The sequence below is a fragment of the Hyperolius riggenbachi genome, chromosome 5 (genome assembly GCF_040937935.1).
Source record: "Hyperolius riggenbachi isolate aHypRig1 chromosome 5, aHypRig1.pri, whole genome shotgun sequence".
NCBI lineage: Eukaryota > Metazoa > Chordata > Amphibia > Anura > Hyperoliidae > Hyperolius > Hyperolius riggenbachi.
In genome coordinates, this window is record NC_090650.1 from 67,576,590 (window position 1) to 67,598,002 (window position 21,413).

Genomic DNA, 21,413 nt, shown 5'->3' on the forward strand with positions numbered 1-21,413 from the left:
GCCTAGTGCTAAAGTACAATTATCTACAGTGGTGTGAAAAACTATTTGCCCCCTTCCTGATTTCTTATTTTTTTGCATGTTTGTCACACTTAAATGTTTCTGCTCATCAAAAACCGTTAACTATAGTCAAAGATAACATAATTGAACACAAAATGCAGTTTAAATTATGGTTTTTATTATTTAGTGAGAAAAAAAACTCAAAACCTACATGGCCCTGTGTGAAAAAGAAATTGCCCCCTGAACCTAATAACTGGTTGGGCCACCCTTAGCAGCAATAACTGCAATCAAGCGTTTGTGATAACTTGCAATGAGTCTTTTACAGCGCTCTGGAGGCAAGTGAGGCCTGCAGTTCTTTAGATGTTGTCCTGGGGTCTTTTGTGGCCTCTCGGATGAGTTTTCTCTGCGCTCTTGGGGTAATTTTGGTCGGCCGGCCACTCCTTGGAAGGTTCATCACTGTTTCATGTTTTTGCCATTTAGGCCCCGTTCACACTGCACGCGTTTCCAGCCGCGTTTTGGAAACGCGTGCAGGTGGCCGACACGCACGACATCAGACATTGCATAGAGTGCAATGTCTGATGTTCACACTGCATGCGTTCCGGACCTGTGCGGTCCGGGAACGCATGCTGCACGCATTTTTTGTAAAAACGCATGGCTGTCCCATTCACTTTTCAGTGATGGGATCAGCCACGCAACGCATACGAACGCGGATGGTGTGCGTTCGTACGCGTTGCGGTCCGCATGCGTTGCGGTCTGCGTTCTGCAGTCTGAACGGGGCCTTATGGATAATGGCTCTCACTGGGGTTCGCTGGAGTCCCAAAGCTTTAGAAATGGCTTTATAACCTTTACCAGACTGATAGATCTCAATTACAGTACTTTGGTTCTCATTTGTTCCTGAATTTCTTTGGATCTTGGCATGATGTCTAGCTTTTGAGGTGCTTTTGGTCTACTTCTCTGTGTCAGATAGCTCCTATTTAAGTGATTTCTTGATTGAAACAGGTGTGATAGTAATCAGGCCTGGGGATGACTACAGAAATTGAACTCAGGTGTGATAAACCACAGTTAAGTTATTTTTTAACAAGGGGGGCAATCACTTTTTCACACAGGGCCATGTAGATTTGGAGTTTTTTTTTTCTCACTAAATAATAAAAACCATCATTAAAACTGCATTTTGTGTTCAATTATGTTATCTTTGACTAATAGTTAACGGTTTTTGATGAGCAGAAACATTTAAGTGTGACAAACATGCAAAAGAATAAGGAATCAGGAAGGGGGCAAATAGTTTTTCACACCACTGTATATAACAATAACCTTTCACATCATATCACAAATTTACAGCCTGTTGGCTAAAGTAGCAGCCCTTGCCTCAATGATTCTAGTGGCTTGTCAACTGATCATGTGACTCTCATCACAGCTACAGCAGTTAACTAGTTCAGCACAGGAGGGTCTCTTCCTACTTTTGCTTTCAGTACTGGAGAAGCTGTTTTGTAACTTTTAACTTTTTGAACAATTTTAAAACTTATGGGTTTTTTTGCTTTTAAACAACAAATATTAGACCAAGGGACCTCTATCTATAATATAGTTTGCATAGCCTAGCAAATTAGTGAACCATGTTTACTGTTATTAATAAATAATCCATATCTCTCTACTTAGGTTGGCCAAAGCTGCTCTGGTTTGTCACAGAATCAAAACATCTGTCCAAACCTCCTCGAGATTGGTTTCCACATATCAAAGATGCAAATAACGACACTGCCTACATTGAGGTAGGTATATTGTTGTAACCTCTAGATTGTTTGCTGTGAACGTGGCGTGTACATGGGAAGTTTTTGGTTACTGGGTGGGTGGTGTATTAAGAGAACTATATCCACTTACCTGTTTAAAAAATAGAACTATATCCACTGGAGTAAAGGGGGGATTATTGGGAAGAGTAAATAGTGATATCTAAATCTGTAATTGTGATCACAATCAAGCCATCAGATTCACATACTGGTAGATACTTGTAGATTGTTCAAAGCTGAAGCTAAAGCTTGTTCAAAGCTGAAGACGGAGTTAAATACATTATGGGGGCATTGTAAAATACATTTTGTTCCTGTGCTGCTATCAGTAGTAAGGCCCGGTTCACAACTGCGTTAAAAAACGGTGTGTTTGCGGATCTAAACGGATACTGTACAAACGGAACGGATGCGAACGGATCCAATGTTAACCTATGGATCCATTCACATTCATCCATTCAAACGGATCTGTAGTGCACTATTCACTAAACGACCTGCAAGATTCCAACCTGCAGCAATTTCCGGACCGCTAAACCCAGCAGACCGAAAACAGAAGATGCCCTGCATTGGTGCCAATGAGAGCCGTTAAGGGGCAAAATCCACTGGGGGTGGGGGACTGGGGGGATGTGGAGACACAAACGGGCTTAGTGTACTGACCAGCCAGGTGGGTGAAGGAAGGTTACAACCTTACCCATGCTTCTGTCTTCAATTGCAGCTGGGCCGTAGGGAGGGTTTCTTGCAGGCTTCCATCTTCTTTGGCCTTCAGTTGTGTCATGTGACTACGCTCCTCCTTCAACTCAGAAGGAGGAAGCATGGTAGTCAAATGACGCGATATTGACGACGCATGGATGCAATTGAAGGCGGGAGAAGATGGAAGCCTGGAAGAAACCCTCCCTACTGCCTGGTTGCAATTGAAGACTGAAGCCTGGGTAAGTTTTAACCCTCCCACACCTGCCCAGCTGCGACACCCTCCTTCACTCGCCCAGCTGCGACACCCTCCCTCACCCGCCCATCTGCTACACCCTCCCTCACCCGCCCATCTGCTACAACCTCCCTCCGCCCGGCTGCTACAACCTCCCTCCGCCCGGCTGCTACAACCTCCCTCCGACCGGCTGCTACAACCTCCCTCACCCGCCCGGCTGCTACACCATCCCTCACCCGCCCGGCTGCCACACCCTCCCTCACCCGCCCGGCTGCCACACCCTCCCTCACCCGCCCGGCTGCTACACCCTCCCTCACCCGCCCGGCTGCTACACCCTCCCTCACCAACCCAGCTGTTACACCCTCCCTCCGCCCAGCTGCTACACCCTCCCTCCGCCCAGCTGCTACAACCTCTCTCACCCACCCAGCTGCCACACCCTCCCTCACCCGCCCGGCTGCTACACCCTCCCTCACCCGCCCGGCTGCTACACCCTTCCTCACCAACCCAGCTGTTACACCCTCCCTCCGCCCAGCTGCTACACCCTCCCTCCGCCCAGCTGCTACAACCTCTCTCACTCACCCAGCTGCCACACCCTCCCTCACCCGCCCAGCTGCTACACCCTCCCTCCACCCAGCTGCTACACCCTCCCTCCACCGCCCGGCTGCAACACCCTCCCTCACCCGCCCGGCTGCAACACCCTCCCTCACCCGCCCGGCTGCAACACCCTCCCTTACCCGCCCGGCTGCTACACCCTCCCTTACCCGCCCGGCTGCTACACCCTCCCTCACCCGCCCGGCTGCTACACCCTCCCTCACCCCCCCCCCCCCCCCAGCTGCTACAGCCTCCCTCACCCGCCCGGCTGCTACACCCTCCCTCACCCTCCCGGCTGCTACACCCTCCCTCACCCTCCCGGCTGCTACACCCTCCCTCACCCTCCCATCTGCCACACCCTCCCTCACCCGCCCATCTGCCAAACCCGCCCGGCTGCTACAACCTCCCTCCGCCCGGCTGCTACAACCTCCCTCCACCCGGCTGCTACGCCCTCCCTCACCCGCCCAGCTACTACGCCCTCCCTCACCCACCCGGCTGCTCCGCCCTCCCTCACCCGCCCAGCTGCTGGAGCTATCGGAGTGGCAACAGAGTGAAAACGGATCTGATCGACCGGTGATCAGATCCGTTTTCACGGATCTGTTTACCAGTGTTAACCAAGACTTAAGGCTCTGGTTAACCGTAAACTGGTTCCGTTTTACCGGATCCGTTTGGCTTTATTTTCCAATGTGAACCAGGCCTAACTGTAACCAACATAGAGGTCAGATGGATGTAATATGGCTAAAAGACCAGAGGTGAGTGTGATATTGAGGCTGCCATATCTATTTACTTTTAAACAATGCTTCCTTTTAAACAATGCAAGTTGACTGGCTGCCCCCTGATCATCTGCCTCTATTACTTTTTAGGGGTACGTACATTACTCGACTTAGCTGATCGACAATCCAATTCGATAATTATAATTGAATCTGATGAAAATCTGTGCCGCCAAAAGCATGCACAATTGACGATGAGACCAATTTTGGGTCGAAATTGGTCGCGTGTATCATTCGAACTTGCTGCCATATCTCGGACTGACACGCTCGATTGGGTGCATGCCGGTAACAGCGAGCGATATCGGGACCAGCGACAAACACAACGGAACCCCTGGCGATTCCCTCCCCAGTGTAAAATGTGCCACCGGTTCCCAAGCATGAATACTTTACCTGTCAGTGTCCGCTGAGATATCTGTCTCTGTAGTGTTCCTCACACACATGTGCCCCATGTGCTTGGTGGTGTATTGCACATGGGCGTATGTGTGACATCACGGGCGCACATGTGCAATATACTGGCAACCACGTGGGGCGCATGTGTGTAAGGAAGAGTACAGAGACAGAGACCTCAGTGGACACTGACAGGTATAGTATTCGTGCTCATGCACTGGGGGGGTCATCTCAATTTGGGAGGACGAAGAGGCAGCATCAATAGGCCGATTATCAAAAGATTTCATGCTGAAGTCTATCTGGAATTGTCCTGCAGTTTATGTTGGAAAACAGATCTCTCTTCCATCAGATTTGATCAGAGAGAGATCTTACTCTTGGTCAATCGGCCACCAAAATCGCTAGATATGTGGCCACCATTAACCATAGACCACGAACAAGCAATGCAGATCAGGTGGTCTGACTGAAGTCTTACAGGATTAGCCACATGCTTGTTCCAGGTTTATGACCGTACGGATGTCAGAATATCAGCAGGGCTGCCAGGCAACTGGTATTCTTTAAAATGAAGTAAATATGAAAGACTCCATATCACTCTCACCTCAGGTTCACTTTAAGATTAAACTTGGCACTTTTGTATTTCTTATGTGACCAGTGCCTCTGCTTCTTCCTCCACCTATTCTAAAGTTTCACAAAGATCCGTGTGTTTATTGGTTGTTCTGGTTTCTTAGCTGAATTTACATAACATAGTGTTTATGAGGGCAGTAGCAGTATCTCTGGCAGTCTTTAAATCAATTTATACACGTAACTCAGGTACTTGCACAGCTCGTCCTAGAAATCTTTGTTTCCTTCTACTAAATGCATTCTCATCTGGCTGGTGAGTGTGGTACATTTTCCAGAGATAATGTCCCTCTTCCCACCCTTCTTACTTGGGCTTCACACCTTCTGTCAGCTCATAGGATGTTGCCTGGCTACAATAAATACACTTATTATGTTGCAAAGCAGATGTAGTGAAAGCAGATCCGAGATGAAAAACTAACTATAACAAGCAACTTGTCTATATATCTTATCTAAAGTTTAGATAGTTTACACAGCAAATCTATCTGCAAACAGCAGTATATGATTATTTCTTCCTGTGATACAATGACAGCAGCCATGTTCTGCTTGTGATCAATACACAGGCAAGCTGATCTGTATCTCCAGCCCTCAGCCTGTGAAAACTTCACTCCTCTCCTCTTCCCTCCTCCCCTCTGCCTCTGAAATCTCTTGCTAATAACCACCCCCTCCTGCCCAGACTGAGCTCCTATGAGCACTTGCTACATGGGTCTCAGAGTGCCTTGGCACTGGAGGAGCTGTGGGCGAGGCTTGTTTAGTTTACAGGGAATTAGGGTATTAAAACAAACAAACAAATTATTAGGCTTGAGGAATGCCCTATAAACCATATGTAAGGAACACAATTATGTAGTGAGTATAAGTTTATCTTGGATCCACTTTAACCATTTGAAGATTAATCAGTCAGCTATGTTTTGATGTTAGTCAGAGACATGGGCCCCCTTGCAGATTTTACAATGCGCCCCCTCCTGCCCCAGATACATTTTATGAATTACAAAGAGGAGATGAAAGCCAGCACTGTTGATGGCTGCTTTAATTTGGAAACTTGCAAAAAAACTGCGTACTTCAATAGTGATTTTGTCAAAGTAAGAAATTTTACGTACCAGTTTGTGCCAAAGGTATCAGATGGTGGTGGGTGCTGGGCACTGAAGTATTACAGCCGTTTTGCGCTGTGTGCGCTTCTACGGAGGCTGTGTAGAAGCTGGTACGTGAAAATTCTTACTTGGACACAGTCACCATTGATGTATGCAGTGATTTAGCAAGTTTTCAAATTAAAGCAGTTATCAGAAGTATCAGCTTACATCTCCTGTTTGTAATTTACAGACTGCTTGCTATAGCCAGAGCATGCTGGAGCGTGCTGCTGAAATACCAGGTGAATGAGCGCTGCACCCCATCATTCTATCGCACATATCGCTGTAGTGCCAGCATTCCCTTTTGATCTTCTGTTTGAGCAGATACATTTTAGACTGAAGGTGGCCACACGCGATAGAATAAAATTATCCGATTTTACAGCAATTTAATAAAAACGATCAAATTTTCCCCAAAAAACCCCTTTGTTTTTTATTTGAGCAAGAAATCTGATCGTATTTCCCATTAAAAAAATTGCATGGTGTGTGGCAACCTTTAGGCTGGAGCCACACTTGTGGAAAATTGTGTGCGTTTTTGCACAATGTGAAAATGCGCACAGTGCTTTTAAGTGGCAACGTGCACATTCGTTTGCAAGTCTGAAATTTTTCGGCCACACTACGGATGCTTTTAAAAAAACTGATTCCCCGCAATGGGTGATTCCTATAGGCTTGTGCCAGCAGCCTATGGTGGCCGATGCGCGCATTAAAACGTGTCCAGAATATTAAAATCGTCTGCGTAAAACCTGTTTTATGTGGCCACAAGTGTGACCTCTCCCCCCAACCCCCACAGTACTGCTATTTTTGGGGGATTATGGACATAACTTTTGTTTTCCTTCCACTGTGACAACTTCTGATGTAGACCAGATATAAAAAAAAATATTTCCAATGGGATCACAGAGCTCTATAAAAAAAAAAAAAAACACCTCATTTTTGGACGTAATGGGAAAAGGCAGTTGCAGCCAGAGCCTTGTTCATTGGATCCCAGCTCTCTACAGAAAGTGGAGCGTGGGCCCTACCTGGGCTGCAGCATCCACCCACTATGCCCCAGATCTTATGCTAGGTACACACCACATGTTTATTCAGCAGATGGATGGTTCAATAGACAATTTTGGTCATGTCTGATATTATTTTCGATCGTTTTTCTTGTCGATTTCTCATAGAAGTGAATGGAAATAGATAAGCAAAGATAAGAGTATTTAGCCGTAAATCGACCGGAAAATCGAATCAAAAATTGATTGGATGGAAAATTGACCGTAAAAACTCACCTTGTGTACCTAGCATTAGTCTTTTTTTTAAGAAACTTTTTTTTATTGTTATACTATATTTACCTCTTGGCAATTTGTCATGCTTCCCGTACTGAACTCTTGAACTGCTTGAATAATGTAAAGATTTTTTCTTCCATTTTATTTCTTAAAAATAACAAAAAAATGTACAAAATCTTAGCAAGAGAACCCTCACCTGGGTTTTATCAGATCCTATTGGTGTTTCTTAAGGCGGCCACTAAAGACTCGTTCCCATTTAAAAGCGCAAAACACTATCACTTAGTGCGAGTGATTTTACTGTGATTAGGGTGGTAAAATCACTGGACACTTTCGTGATTCAGATTGATCGCGGTCAGGGCTTTATTAAGCACTGTACCACGATCGTTCCAGAATCGCATCAAAAATGCTGCACGTAACACTTTTTGCGATTGGCACTAATCTCAATATGCCAGCGATCAGTGCCAATCTCGGCAATGAGAACACTGCCATGGGGTAAAATACCACTATTGGCACTAGCGCTTTAGCGATTAGCAGGAATTACCCGCTAATCGCTCAAGTGTGAATGGGCCCTAACGGTCTATTTTCTACCGAAAAATCATTCGAGTGATCAGATAATTCTGACTAGAAGGGGAAATCGTTCACTGAACCATCAACGAACCAATCTTTGCTTCCGAAGTATCACAGCCCACAAGAAAATAAAAATTTTGGCTTGATGAAATTCCGATTGGACAACTGTTTTTATAATCGTTCATAATCAACTGTGCCCAACAATTGAGATTATTTACAACCAATCCGATCAGAATTTCTGATCGTTCGAACAATTTTTTGCTAGAAATTGGACCGTTAGTGGCCACCTTTAGAGGTTAGTAAATCAGCATTTGTGAAATTGCGGTCATGTGCGGCACTTGTAGTGAGAACTGCACTTTACCATTGTTATGGAGCCTCTGATCATTTTTGCTTTGGGGGCTAACTTGCTCTAACTTGCTAACATTTCAACAACCTCACTATGGCTCGGTTCACACATAAATCTGTATATTTCCAGTACTGTCCTGTCCTGTCAGTTTGGCATCAGTTTTCTATCAGTTTTACCTGACTGGATTGGAACTGTACGCCTTTCATGTGTGAACACATTTTTTTTTTAGAAACCGATACAAAACTGACAGGATTGGATTGGACACCTTTTTATGTGTGAACCTAGCCTGATTTGACACAGGGGATGATTGCAACATGTTACCAACTGCTAGCAGACATTTAAAAGAAACATCCAACCTAAGTTTCTTGACTCACTGATGCTCTCCAGCCTTTGTTTTATGTCCAAAACGCATATCACTATTTAACTCATATACTGTAGAGTAGAAATGATAGAAGTGGGTTGCAGGCCCTCCGCAGACACATTCTCAATTACATGTAGTCCCCGGTTAACAAACGAGATAGGAGACTGTAGGTTCGTTCTTAACCTGAATCTGTTCTTAAGTCAGAAAACTGTGCTATATCTGTACCCTGTACCTCATCTGTGCCTCCAGTGTCACATCTGCCCTCTGTACCTGCTTATAGAAGTTTAAAAGCCATTTTTTCTTTGAATGTTTTAAAATCTATTTCCTCAAAAACCATTCCAATTTAAAAAAGAAAAAAAATAGGCTTGTTCCCATGGAAACACAGAATCCATGCCGTTCATATCGGCGGGTAGTTTATAAGTTGGGTGTTTGTTAGTCGGGTACTACCTGTATACAAATCAGCTGCCAGTGTGGGTGGGGAGAGCAAAGCTTTAAGGCAGGGAATACACTTCCAGGGCCATTTTCCCCTGTGATTCCCAGGTTTCCGTTGGTCTCTTGTGTTTGCGTTTAACGCGTCCGTTTTACTGTCAGCGTTTCCATGGCATGTACTGTATACAAGCATGCAGGAAAAAGCAGAAAACGTGAAAGGAAATGCGAATGGACGCAACGCACACGTTTCCCATGTAAGGCTATTGAATTAATTAGCCTGTAGAATCGTGCGCGTTTTGCTGTTCGGAGCAAAATGCGCACAAACGCGGCTATTGTGTTCCCTTCCTAACACTTCATGTGCGTATGCTGTTGATGTCCTAATGCTTTTCTGCACTTTGGCACCTTCATCAGGAAGTGACTACAGTGCTGACCACGCCCCTCCACAGTTCCTCGGCAAGCCTTTCACACACAGTGTCACTCTGGATGTCCATGGAAGATCTATGATGCATCTGTGTTGTTTGCACTGACAGAAAGTACAATAGCTGTTTGTGTTTTTAAATGCAATAAACTTGCTTCACCATCAGAGCGCTCCTTATCTAGAAGCTATATTCTGGGCTGCACTTTTGTTTAGGGACGTTCTTTAAAGAGACACTGAAGCGAAAAAAAAAATATGATATTATGATTTGTATGTGTAGTACAGCTAAGAAATAAAACATTAAGATCAGGTACATCAGTCTAATTGTTTCCAGTACAGGAAGAGTTGAGAACCTCCAGTTGTTATCTCTATGCAAACAAGCCATTAAGCTCTCCGACTAAGTTAGTCATGGAGAGGGCTGTTATCTGACTTTTATTATCTCAACTGTAAGTGAACTGTTTACTTTTTCTCTGCTAGAGGAGAGTTCATTACTTCACAGACTGCTCTGAAAGACTCATTTTGAATGCTGAGTGTTGTGTAATCTGCACATATTATAAAATGATGCAATGTTAGAAAAAACACTATATACCTGAAAATAAAAGTATGAGAATATTTTCTTTGCTGCTAATCTTCTAGTAATTATTCATAGTACACAACCAATTCACTATATCATATTTTTTTTTCCGCTTCAGTGTCTCTTTAAGCGTAATAATGAAAAAAGTAAAAAAAATGGTGGTATTTGGACCTAAGTATTCAGGGTAGCAATTATTCCTTTCTGGGTTTATTTATAAGTGTGTTTGAACATATTATCATAGCTGCCTGTTAAATGTATCTTCTGTTCTTCAGTACAAGACGTGTAAAGATGGCAGCGTGCTGGGGGTGACGGTGACGAGAATTGCCCTTCTCACACATTGCCAAGCACTGACCCAAGCCTGCGGTTACACAGAAGGTAAACCTACACTTCTCAGTTACAGCATGTGATCTGCTGGGGAATACAGGTGTTATTTATGACAATACGGTTAGGCCCGGGGCCCACGGCAGCTGTATCAGACTTGCTTTACAATCGCCAGAAGTTCCAAAAGTGGTAGGCTAATGAAAGTAAATGGAGACCCACAGGAGCAATTGCAATTACCCAAAATCGCAATCACCGGTCCTGCAGCATTTTTGAAGCTTTTGTGCTTCAATACATAGTATGTCCAGTAACCCACTAGGAATCACTTTTAAATTTCGCTGTGTGCAACGATTCCCAGGATGATTGTGATTGCAATTTCCGGTGTCTTGAAGTGAAGTACTGTAAACTGTAAAACTGTACAGCATTTCCTATTTGCATTTAGGGTTTTTTTCTGTTTAAATAAACTTTATTATACTTACGGAGTGTCCTGATTTCCGGCTTCCGCCCATAGCAGAAGGTGTTTCTCTATCTCCAATCAGAAGATCGCCTGTGACCTCTTCTGCTAGTGGACTGGGCTATGGGTGGGGGCCAGACATCAGGATATTCGGTAAGTATAACAAACGTTACTTTAAAGGAAAAAATGTTCAGCTCTCAAATCACTGCAAATTCGATTTGAAACTTGTGTACATAGCACTGGGGAGCTCAACCAGCTGCATGTCCTGTGATTGCGATTAGCCCTAATTGCAATCGTACTTGTCGGTTCCCCACCACTAAGATAAATTGGTAAAGCATTTTTTTTTCTTTTTAAATTGTCAGCGATCCAAAAACGTGGCCAAAATCACTGTAGTCGGACCCATCCCTAAAGGATTGCTTCAGAATCGATTTTCAATCCGTGTACATTGGCAATTTTGCAGAAATGTTACTACCCAAATACACTTTTTGAAAGACGCAACAAGCAATTGCTGTATGATCATTGAATAAAAAAAACACTGAAAATCGCTAAAAAAAAAAAAAATTAAATATTGCTAGCAAAAGCAGTCAGTGTTTGTATTTGCAATATCCAGTGGGCCTCAGTCCTTCTACTCATCCTTCGTTTTTTTTTTCTTATGTGGGTGGGGGGGAGGGGGGCAGTGTGTGTTCTGCATTATACAGCCTAATGGCCAGCATATACTCTCAGTGGGCCCTGACACACCGAAGAGCGTTTTGTGGGTCGTTTTAAAAAACGCTTCAATTGACTTACGTTAAATTCACGTCAAAATAGCCGCACTTGCGATTTTTCTAAAAATCTGTGGCAATGTTGCCCTGATTTAATGCGATTTTAATGCAAGTCAATGGAAGCGGGGTTTTTCAAACGAAAACAACCTGCACAACGCTCTGGTGTGTCAGGGCCCAGATTCTAGATCAATAGAGCAAAAGATCTGATAATTACATATTCTGGAAGAGATTGTTCCGAATTGCATTCACTCTGTTTTGAGACATTTTTATCACGTGGTATTCCTGGCAGAAGGATTTTCTGTTCGCTTTGTAGTTTGTTTTCTTTTTCCTTTTTTGCTATTGACTGCCTTTTCCGTTGAAAGTTGTTTTCATTTCCAAGTTAATTGCTGTGATTGCAAACAATTTTCTGCTGGAGCGAATAATATTTCCAGAGTACGGAAGGAATTCTATGAGCGCAGTTAGAGAGTTTAGCGGCTCTAAAAAATGCTTTATGTGCTCGCGGTTATCACCCCTACAGAACCCGATTATTGTAATCGCTGAGCAAAATGTCTGTGCAGACAGAATTCATGTCTGCTAAGCAAAGCAGCATCTGGATGTGCCGGCACTGTGACGTGACATGACCCCCGTTATCTGTAAGATCCCGCTGTAGTAAAATGGCACAGGGAATTCTGTGTGACCGAAGTCTGCAAAATTTTATTTGGTCAGATGCATTATGAACTGATTACCAGCTTCCTTTTATTTACACATTTATACAGCGCTGGCAGATTTTCTGCAGAGATTGACAGAGTACATAGTACTCCTCGTGTTGTATTACCAGCGGCGGACTTTTGTTAGGCTGCAGCTGTTTCAATAAAGTTTGGACAATGTAGAAAGCAAAAAAAGAAAACATGCTACAAAAACAGACAGTAAGGCTAGGTGCACACTTAGCAGAAATGCAAGCGTTGCGGAAAAACGCAGCATTTTTGCCGCTAATGATAGTGTATGGGCCGCATGAAAAAAACGCATATAAAAAGAACGCATATGCGTTTTGTATGCATGCGTTTTTAAAAACACTGGTTTTGTTGCATAAGATTTAAAAATTCATCAAAAACGCTCATAAGTAAAGTCAATGGGAATGCAATGTATTGCATTTGTATGCTTTTTTCATGCATTTTTATGTTTTTTTTTTTATTGTTTTGTGATGTATTTCCGCTTCCTGTTGTCTTCCTAGTGATTTGCATAAAACGCAATATAAACACGCATTGAAAATGCATACAAAACGCATATGCATTTTGTATATACGAACTGCAAATGTGTAAAAAGACACGTAAAATGCTTGAACAATGCATAGGCAATAGAAAACTACGCTAGAAAAAACGCACATGACAGAACATGCAGCCTTTCACTCTCTGTTATGTGTGCACCCAGCCTAAGGGCCCCTTTACACTTAGTTCCCCCCGGGGGGTATTAGCGGGCAATCACCGCTAATGGCTAGCGTGTTACGATACCAAGTGAGAATGCGTTAGTACGTTTTCCCTCCATAGCAGTGCATTGTAAAAAACATTCATTTAAAATGCTATAGTGGGAACTGAGCCATAGGAAAACATGGGCATTACTTTGAAAATCAGTTGTACTTTTAGTTATAACTGAGAGCAACTGATTAAGTGTAAAAGTATCCTCAGGAAAAGCAAGATATACTACTATGCAAATCGTGCTATATGAAGAAGTCTGGCACTAGATGCTGCAAGGAGAGTGGATGCATCTGGACCAGTACTAATGACAGTATGCACTCGAAAAAATGCAGATCGGTTTGATGCAAAATGGAGAGCGAGAGAGGCACTGCTTGCATAAAACCACCCCATTGTCTGCTATCTACAAAGATCAAATAGACAGTGGGGGTTAGGAAAGAACACCTTAGCACAGCTTTTTCGTGGTAAGGTCACTGCCATGTCAGAGGCCCAACACCTCTGATGAAGCAGTAACCTACTGTGAAACAGATCTCAAGCTATTCCTTCCTCATCCCCACTGCCTATTTGATGTTTGTGCCCAGCATAATAAGGATGCGGTTTTATGCATGAAGTCTCTCTCTTTCCATGTTGCTCAAAATAAACTGCTGTATGTAATTGTAGATGAGCCAATATTTCGGTACTAGAAAAATGCACTAAAATGTAAGGGTTCAACCTTTACGTAATGTAGGGGTGAACTTTTAAGTGTTGGCTCATGTGTGATCTTCCAACCAGCACCCTATACGGAGCACTTGTCACAAGTACGTGTGTGGAGTGCAGGGTGCACATTGGCCAGCACTGCAAGGCGAGAGTGCCATCTACTTCGCCACCGTGCTGCCCATTCTGATCAAACATGCGCAAGAGGCGTGGCCAAGGACTGACCGCTTCATAGTTTTGTACTTTATCTAGGCAAAGAGGGCAGGGCAGCATTTCAGTTCATTCTTGATCAGATGTTTTTTAAAAAATCTGATAGGGCTCTATTCATAAAACCTTACCGCAAGTTTTCCGCTCAAAACAGTGGATTTTCCCGTCCATTTAGCAAAGTCGGCATTCATAAAAGCTGTTCCCGCATGAAAATCTACAATCCCCCAGCAGAGCGAGAAATTTCCGCCTTCTCCAGTGTTTTTCTAGATTTATCTAGAAAAAAGTAACAAAATGGCCATTCATAAAGATTAGAGGAAGCGGTATGAGGACGGGAAATACCGCTTCCTCTGATTTTGCGGATTACATACAAGTGAATGGGACAGACCTCCCAGAGAGAGCAGTGCACGGAGGGACTCTGCCGGCTGAAGTGTTTCCGCATGCCTTCCGCCAGCTTACCGTCAGCTTTCAGCGGGAGATCTCCGCTCTTGCATCGCAGCTTTCAAGATTTCTTTGAATGACCACCCAGAAGTGTAAAATACCGCTGCGGTATTTTCCCTCCAGGAGTTTTCTCGCAACAACTTTTTTATGAATAGAGCCCTCAGAGAGAAAGTGGCGCAAGTGGATAAATCAATCCCTTCTTCCTGATTGATGTTTGGTCGGGGAGTAATCATTTGTATGTCGGATCAAGCTGCTCTCGTCGTGTGTATTTCTGGCAGGAGAAACCTACAGACAGATTTTCAGATACGGGTCTTGCCTCACAGTGATTCCTGGTCATCATTCTCCACTCTTGTTTTTATGAAAGATCTATTTTATGTTTCCTAAATGAATCTCTCATTTTCTTTCTTGCCTAGCGGAAACCATTGTAAACGTCTTGGATTTCAAGAAGGATGTAGGCCTGTGGCATGGAATTCTCACGGTATGACAGACGTGTTTTGCTTTTATGTTTATGCCTTTCAATGTCCTTACTACAGGTCATACAGAGGTTACAAATGATCTGCTAAGCACTGTGCGGACCTCACTTAGCTGTAATGCATCCTTTTAGTACCGCATCAGAAAAGCTATCGGCCATCCTTATGGGTTTCTCTTTGCTCCCACCAGTCTGGTACATGCGCAGGTATCTATGTGACATGTGACACATGGGATTCATAGGCTAAGAAGGGACTAACAGTTTGTTTAAGAAAAACACAAAAAAAACATTAAAGAGGAGCTGTCAGCCATACTATCTCAGAAAAATACACACATCTATAAGTAGATAAATACTTGCTCTACTTACATAATATATGTATTGCACTGTCCAAGGTTAGATTTTAATGATTTTTCTACAGTAGAAAAAATCCTTCTTAGCATTTCCCCTTTTAACGGTGGCTATTTTGAAGTGAATCCTGATGTCATTGTCTCAGCATGAGACAATTGGGCCAATCAGAGAGGAACAGAGGTGTGGGAGGGGAAAACAGGAGGGAAAGATGCTTCAGCCAATTAGATTGAATTAGTTAAGTCTGAAGGGAAGTAGAGAAGCAAAACAAGGACAACCCAGCATGCTCTGCAACTTCCTTTTTGTGTACCAAATAATCAGGTACACTTGTAAGGATCATTTATCAACAAGAAAAGTAATGGTGATTTTAACTTTTGGATTGCCTGGTTAGCATCCTTATTACTTGTTTACCAGATAAAAATAAAGAATTGATTTTTGATTTTATGCCCGACCGTTACACTTTAATGAGTGATTGCTGCTATTTGCTACAGCAGCAATCATTCACTTTAAGCAGGTGCACATAGTGTCAATGAGGGAGCGCGCGTGCACCCGCTGGAGCATGTGGCGGCTTTTACAATTTCAGTCTATACATTTTCAGTGTGACAGAAATCCATGTTTTCTGTTGTGGAATGACAGATGGACATGTCCCTTGCTGTAAGAACGATAGTTACGCTCCCTGAGTCACATTTATTTTGTATACCCGGCAAGCAATATACAACATATTTACTTAATCATACAGCACACTGTAATTGGTTCTGCTGTCTCCTCTGCGGGACATCAGAAATCACAGTGGCCGTGTTAGCAGGCTTTACTGCACAGCAGCCTCTTGCCTCTGTGTCCTCACACAAGATGAGTAGTCCGCAGAGGACCATTTATTGTAAGAGTAATTTGGCGCCTCGCTGCAGATGACGGTTCTGCAAACAAAAATGCTCAGCGGCACCTGGCACACCTGCATGCGTCCATCTTTTTTTCCTGTCACAAAGGGCCTTTTAAAAGCCTATAAACTGGACAATAATCCTCCATTTCACAACAACAGTGTTTACTCTTGTTCCTGGGATGGTTTGACAACAACTGTCCTCTGGTTAGAATAGCCAGTTCTTAATGTGGCGATTACCTCACCGTCCTCCACACCTGCCTTTTCTTACACACAATGGCGGCTCCGTGCAGCCTCTCTTCCTCTGGGGGGGACCATTCTCCTCTCCATTCCACACAGGTTCCTTGCTGTAAGGTTGTGAATAGAATATTTGTATAGCACAAACAATGTACAACAATTGTGTCATGTCTGCTTTGTTACTGGGTTGACCATTGTTCACACATAAAGCCTATATTGCTTTTATGTGCAGTTCCATCCAAAACAAATTCGCTGTGAATAAAGTTAGGAAAAGTCAGTGCTTCCTTTGGGTGTTTATTATTACCTGTAGCTTTTACTGTCAGAGGAATTTGTTATCACTTCCTGTTATGAGTCGTACTGTCATTCACACAGGAAGTTTTAAATGGACACTAAAGCGGAAAAAAATAACAAAAACTTATGATATAAGGAATTATATGTGTAGTATGGATAGTTCATAGAACATTAGTAGCACAGAAAAGAGTCTCATGTTTTTATTTTCAGGTATATGGCTTTTTTTATAGCATTGCATCATTCTATTATATTTGCAATTTATAAACCACACTTTTTATTTTAAACTATAAAACAGAGAAGGGCAAATGACCCTTTCAACTTAACTGCAGTAAAAATTTTATCTGAATTGGTATAAGTGCCTCAGAATACAGCACTGTAGCCAACCCAAGTTGGGTCCAGAGTTCAGAGAAGCTCTTTTCTTCCATAGATAACGGAAGTGACATTTTTTAACTCTTCCTGTACTGGAAACAATATGAGACTCATATCTGTGCCACTAATGTTCTATTTGTTAGCTGTACTACACATACAATGCATTATTTCATAAGTTTCTTTTCACTTAAGATTCCCTTTAAAACCTCTCCCTGCCTTAAATTGTTTGGAAGAACAAAGAGAAATCGAAATCCCAATATGGTGTAGTATTGTTAAGTTGGTTATGGTTTAAAGCAAAATATTTAGATATATCACAAACATAGGCAACCACTTCAAGTGCAGGTGGGGAAGTATTAGAACCTGACAGACAGAGGCACTCACTTCTGCATTTAGACCCATTGAGTTATACTCCTGTTTGCCCGATGAAGCAGGACCACACCTGCGAAACGCGTTGCACTAAGTGGAGTTGAAAATACAATTTTTATATTGATATATTGTGACTCAATTGAGTTTTATATTTTCGAGGGAGGTAAGTCCACCTGAACATCCCCCTCTTTTAGACGTTTGTTTTTTAAACATTTTTATTCTACTCTGGCGCCTCTGTCCTCTATGCCTTAAATTGTTGTCCACCTTGTCTCCTCGCCATAAACCCCAATAATAAGATACTGTAAGGTACAAATGTTAAAAGAAAAAAGCTTTTAAAGAGACACTGAAGGCACTTAAACGGCTTTTTACCTTTTATTTATGTTAGGCATGTTTGCCCCTGTTAAAACGCCGCTATCCCACGGCAGAACAAGGATTTTTTACCCCCCAAATCCCCTGTTCAAAATCCACAACTTTCTTGATCGTGGATTTTGCTACCCAGGGAGGCGGAGCTTTCGGCTGTAGCTTTGCCTCCATGCGCGTCAATCAGATCACCGCCTCTCCCCCGCCCCTCTCTGTGAAGGAAGACTGGGAGGGGCGGGCAGAGGCGGAGATACGCGCTGAAAGACGCGTGTAGAGGCAGAGCTGCAGCCAAAAGCTCTGCCTCTCACGGAAGCGCTCTCCGCAATGTGCCCCAGGGGATTTGGGGGGTAAAAAACCCTCGTTCTGCCGCGGGATACCGGCGTTTTAACAGAGGCAAACATGCCTAACATAAATAAAAGGTAAAAAGCTGTTTTTAAATTGGCTTCAGAGTCTCTTTAAATACTGCAAAATCTATGAGCAGGAGTAAGTTCATATAACTCAGGTTGCTGTGGATTGTCCTCCTCTTCTCCTCAGGTGGAGCAGTGGGAGAAAAAAAAAATCTGGCTGGGCTGCTACTCACCCACAGATAATACCCAGGAAGTAGAGCGAATGTAGCCCAGCTGTCACTTCTGCCCACTACTCTTGGGTGACAGAGGGGAGTAATGGGACAGGTCCAGATTCTGGTGGCTGGCTTCTGGGAACTGTGAATGAAAGCTTACCAGTCACATGAGAATAAAAAAATGCAACAAGAGTCAGTCACATGACCACACTTCTGACAAGCTTTTATATGGTCTTTGAGGGCTTAGGTCGGTCCACACTGCAGTAAAATAGCAAAAATGCATACTACGTGGGGACTGGACCACAAGTACAAAAATTCCAACCAATTGCATTTTTCCGCAACCATATCGCAATTGCGCCACAACTTGCACACAATGGAAGTCTATGGTAACGGACGGTGTCCATTCTTGCTAGGCTGATCGCCACATGCTGAACACCGACTCACCTGTCCCGCAGCTTTGGTTCTGCTGTGCTTCCACTCACCTTTTGGTCCACTGCAGGGAAGAATCAGATTGGAGCCCAGCAGAAGCATGGGGCACCCCACTAGTGGAGGAGCAGCGGTGGCAGGTGGTGTGGCAGATAAAATGGACAGGTGGCAGCGAGAACAGAATGGATGCAAAATTGGCAGGTATGTGAACAATGGACTCAATTCATTAAGCAGTTTAGACTAGTCTACTGATGGTTTTTAATCTACTGATGGTTTGGTGCAATGTTTCAGACCTGTTTTTAGACCTGGTCGAAAACATTCGGCAATTAGGTCGGTAAAGCAGGGGAAATAATCAAAAGCTGCAATGCACAAAGGCAAACAAGGAGTAACCACGCCCACTTTTTCTGACAGAGATTAGACCAGCTGATTTCTGTCGGTAAAGTAATTCTGAGAGGTATTTTAGACGTGAGGATGGAACCTTTTGAATTCATTATGCAGGAGTTTAATTGTATGCAGAGGAGAGCTCATCAGAGGAGAAGGATGTCAGCCATAGCTACTTGTTTGTGAATTGCACCTTTTGATAATTTCCCCTGCTTTACCGACCTAATTACCGAATGTTTTAGACCAGGTCTAAAAACAGGTCTAAAACATTCGGTAATTATTAGTGAATTCTCTTTTGATGCAACTGATTCACACCAAACCATCTGTAGACTAAAAACCATCCGTTGACTGCTTAGTGAATTGAGGCCATAGTGGCGCAGACACAACCTGAGTGGAAGTGTTTACCGCACTGTTTCTGCATCTTCATCGTGTCATCCGGCTCCTTTGTGTTGATAGAGGCAGCCTAACATGGCAATGAAAACCTGCTATTCTTATAATTTTCTATATTACTAAAATATAAAACACACACAAAAAACATGCTGTTGCTGTCTTCATGTTGTAGAGATATTACCTCACTCTGGGGTCGATTCACTAAAGTTTGGTGAAGTTGCTGTACAAAAAAAACTGGACCTTACCTGAGGATCATACAAAATCAAGACTGAAAAAATGAATGTCTAAAATCTCACTGCAGTTGTATTTGAGTTTGTCCTTCTGATCCTTCTGCCTGTTTGGAGAGAGAAGCAACAAGTAGTGTTGAACTAGTTAATGTTTCTGATGCAAAGAGGCAGGTCATTCCTGCTTGCAGGGGAATTGGATTTCACTGATTCTCCTGAACATGCAGGTGTTGGATTGTATGATCCTTAGAGAATCATGAGATACATACATTCTTATTTGCAATCATCTGTGGATGGGGCAGAATATTAGCTGCATACATATTCAGCAGGATTGGAATTTGTCTTGAACGCATCGGATTTGCATGATCCGCTGTAACTTTAGTTTACGGATCTCCAGTGAATATTTGTTCAGTTTCAGGACACTGAACTCGAGACCGTATTTTATGAGATAAGAAATGCTGATTTTTATTAGGGGTGTATTAGGCGTTTGGATCATTTAAACAACATCAGGGCACCCTGATGTCTCTGCTGCAGTTTAACTCATTGGCCTCAATTCACTATGGGCAGTTCGGTAAAATAATTTAGGTCAGTAAAATACCACATACTGTTCCCCCATGCGGTAGAAGTTTGGTAATTTACCAAACAAACGTGCATCAATTCACTAAGGCCTCGTTCAGATCATTTAGCGCAGATGGCTGTGCGATCGGAACGCAATGCGTACGATCTACGCTACTATGCGCTGCAGTATTTTTTTCAGTTTTCAGTTCCGTAATAGGTTTAGTGAATTGGCATTTGGCAAGGTGATCGGTAAAATCAGCTGTTTTCTGCATGAAGTGAGAAGAATACGGAGGCTGCCATATTTATTTGCGTTTAAATAGTACCAGTTGCCTGGCAGCCCTGCTGATCTATTTGGCTGCAGTAGTGTTTGAATAACACCAGGAAGCATGCAGCTAATCCTGTCTTTTGTCAGAAACACCTGATCTGAACTGCTGTATGCTTGTCAGGGTCTGTGGCTGAAAGTTTAAGAGGCAGAGGATCAGTGTGATAGCCAAGCAACTGGTATTGTTTAAAAGGTAATAAATATGGCAGCCTCTATATCCACTCATAACAGTTGTCCTTAAACTCTACTTCTGTTCCCGAAACTCTGATCAAGAAGGGTCAAAGAGGAAATGCCTAAGAAGAGGAAAGCCTCTGGACACTATGGAGACTTCCCGTGTCCTCCTCGCCACGTCCACCACTTGCCAGTATCCTTCAGAAGATCTGGGGCATGCTACTCTTCAGGCATGAGTGCAGTCGTGTTAAACCTGTGCGGACACAGAGCCACTTATGGATGAGCAGGTCTTGCTTACTGCACAGGCATGGCCGTACTCACAAAGATGCAGTACAGTCACGCTCTTGCTTAAAAAGGGGAGCGCAACCCTAAGGGCTCTTTCACATTAGGGCAGATTTTCTGCGTTTCAACGCAAAGGATAAAGTTTGCGTTACCCAAGGTGAAATGAAAGTCCATAGACTTTCATTTTAGCTTTCACATATAACGCAGCCTTTTTGTGCGTTGCGTTACACTGCACCCAGGCGCAGTTTTTCGGCCAACGCTAGCTTTATGCGTTACAATGTTAGTCAATGTAAAACGCACACTATGCGCGTTTTTAATCCGTTAACGCAGGCAATCAGTCCCAG

At 43.4% G+C, this 21,413-nt stretch overlaps 1 protein-coding gene across 8 annotated transcripts in view; it reads left to right on the top strand.

Annotated features, from left to right (window-relative positions):
- DIP2C (disco interacting protein 2 homolog C) overlaps positions 1 to 21,413 on the top strand; it is a 635,214-nt gene that overhangs the window by 415,975 nt on the left and 197,826 nt on the right. For all 8 annotated transcript variants that reach the window (XM_068235828.1, XM_068235830.1, XM_068235833.1 and 5 more), the window contains 3 exons: positions 1,651 to 1,760; positions 10,399 to 10,501; positions 14,859 to 14,923. In XM_068235828.1, coding sequence (XP_068091929.1) covers positions 1,651 to 1,760; positions 10,399 to 10,501; positions 14,859 to 14,923 — 278 coding nt within the window. The remainder of the gene's footprint in view (positions 1 to 1,650; positions 1,761 to 10,398; positions 10,502 to 14,858; positions 14,924 to 21,413) is intronic.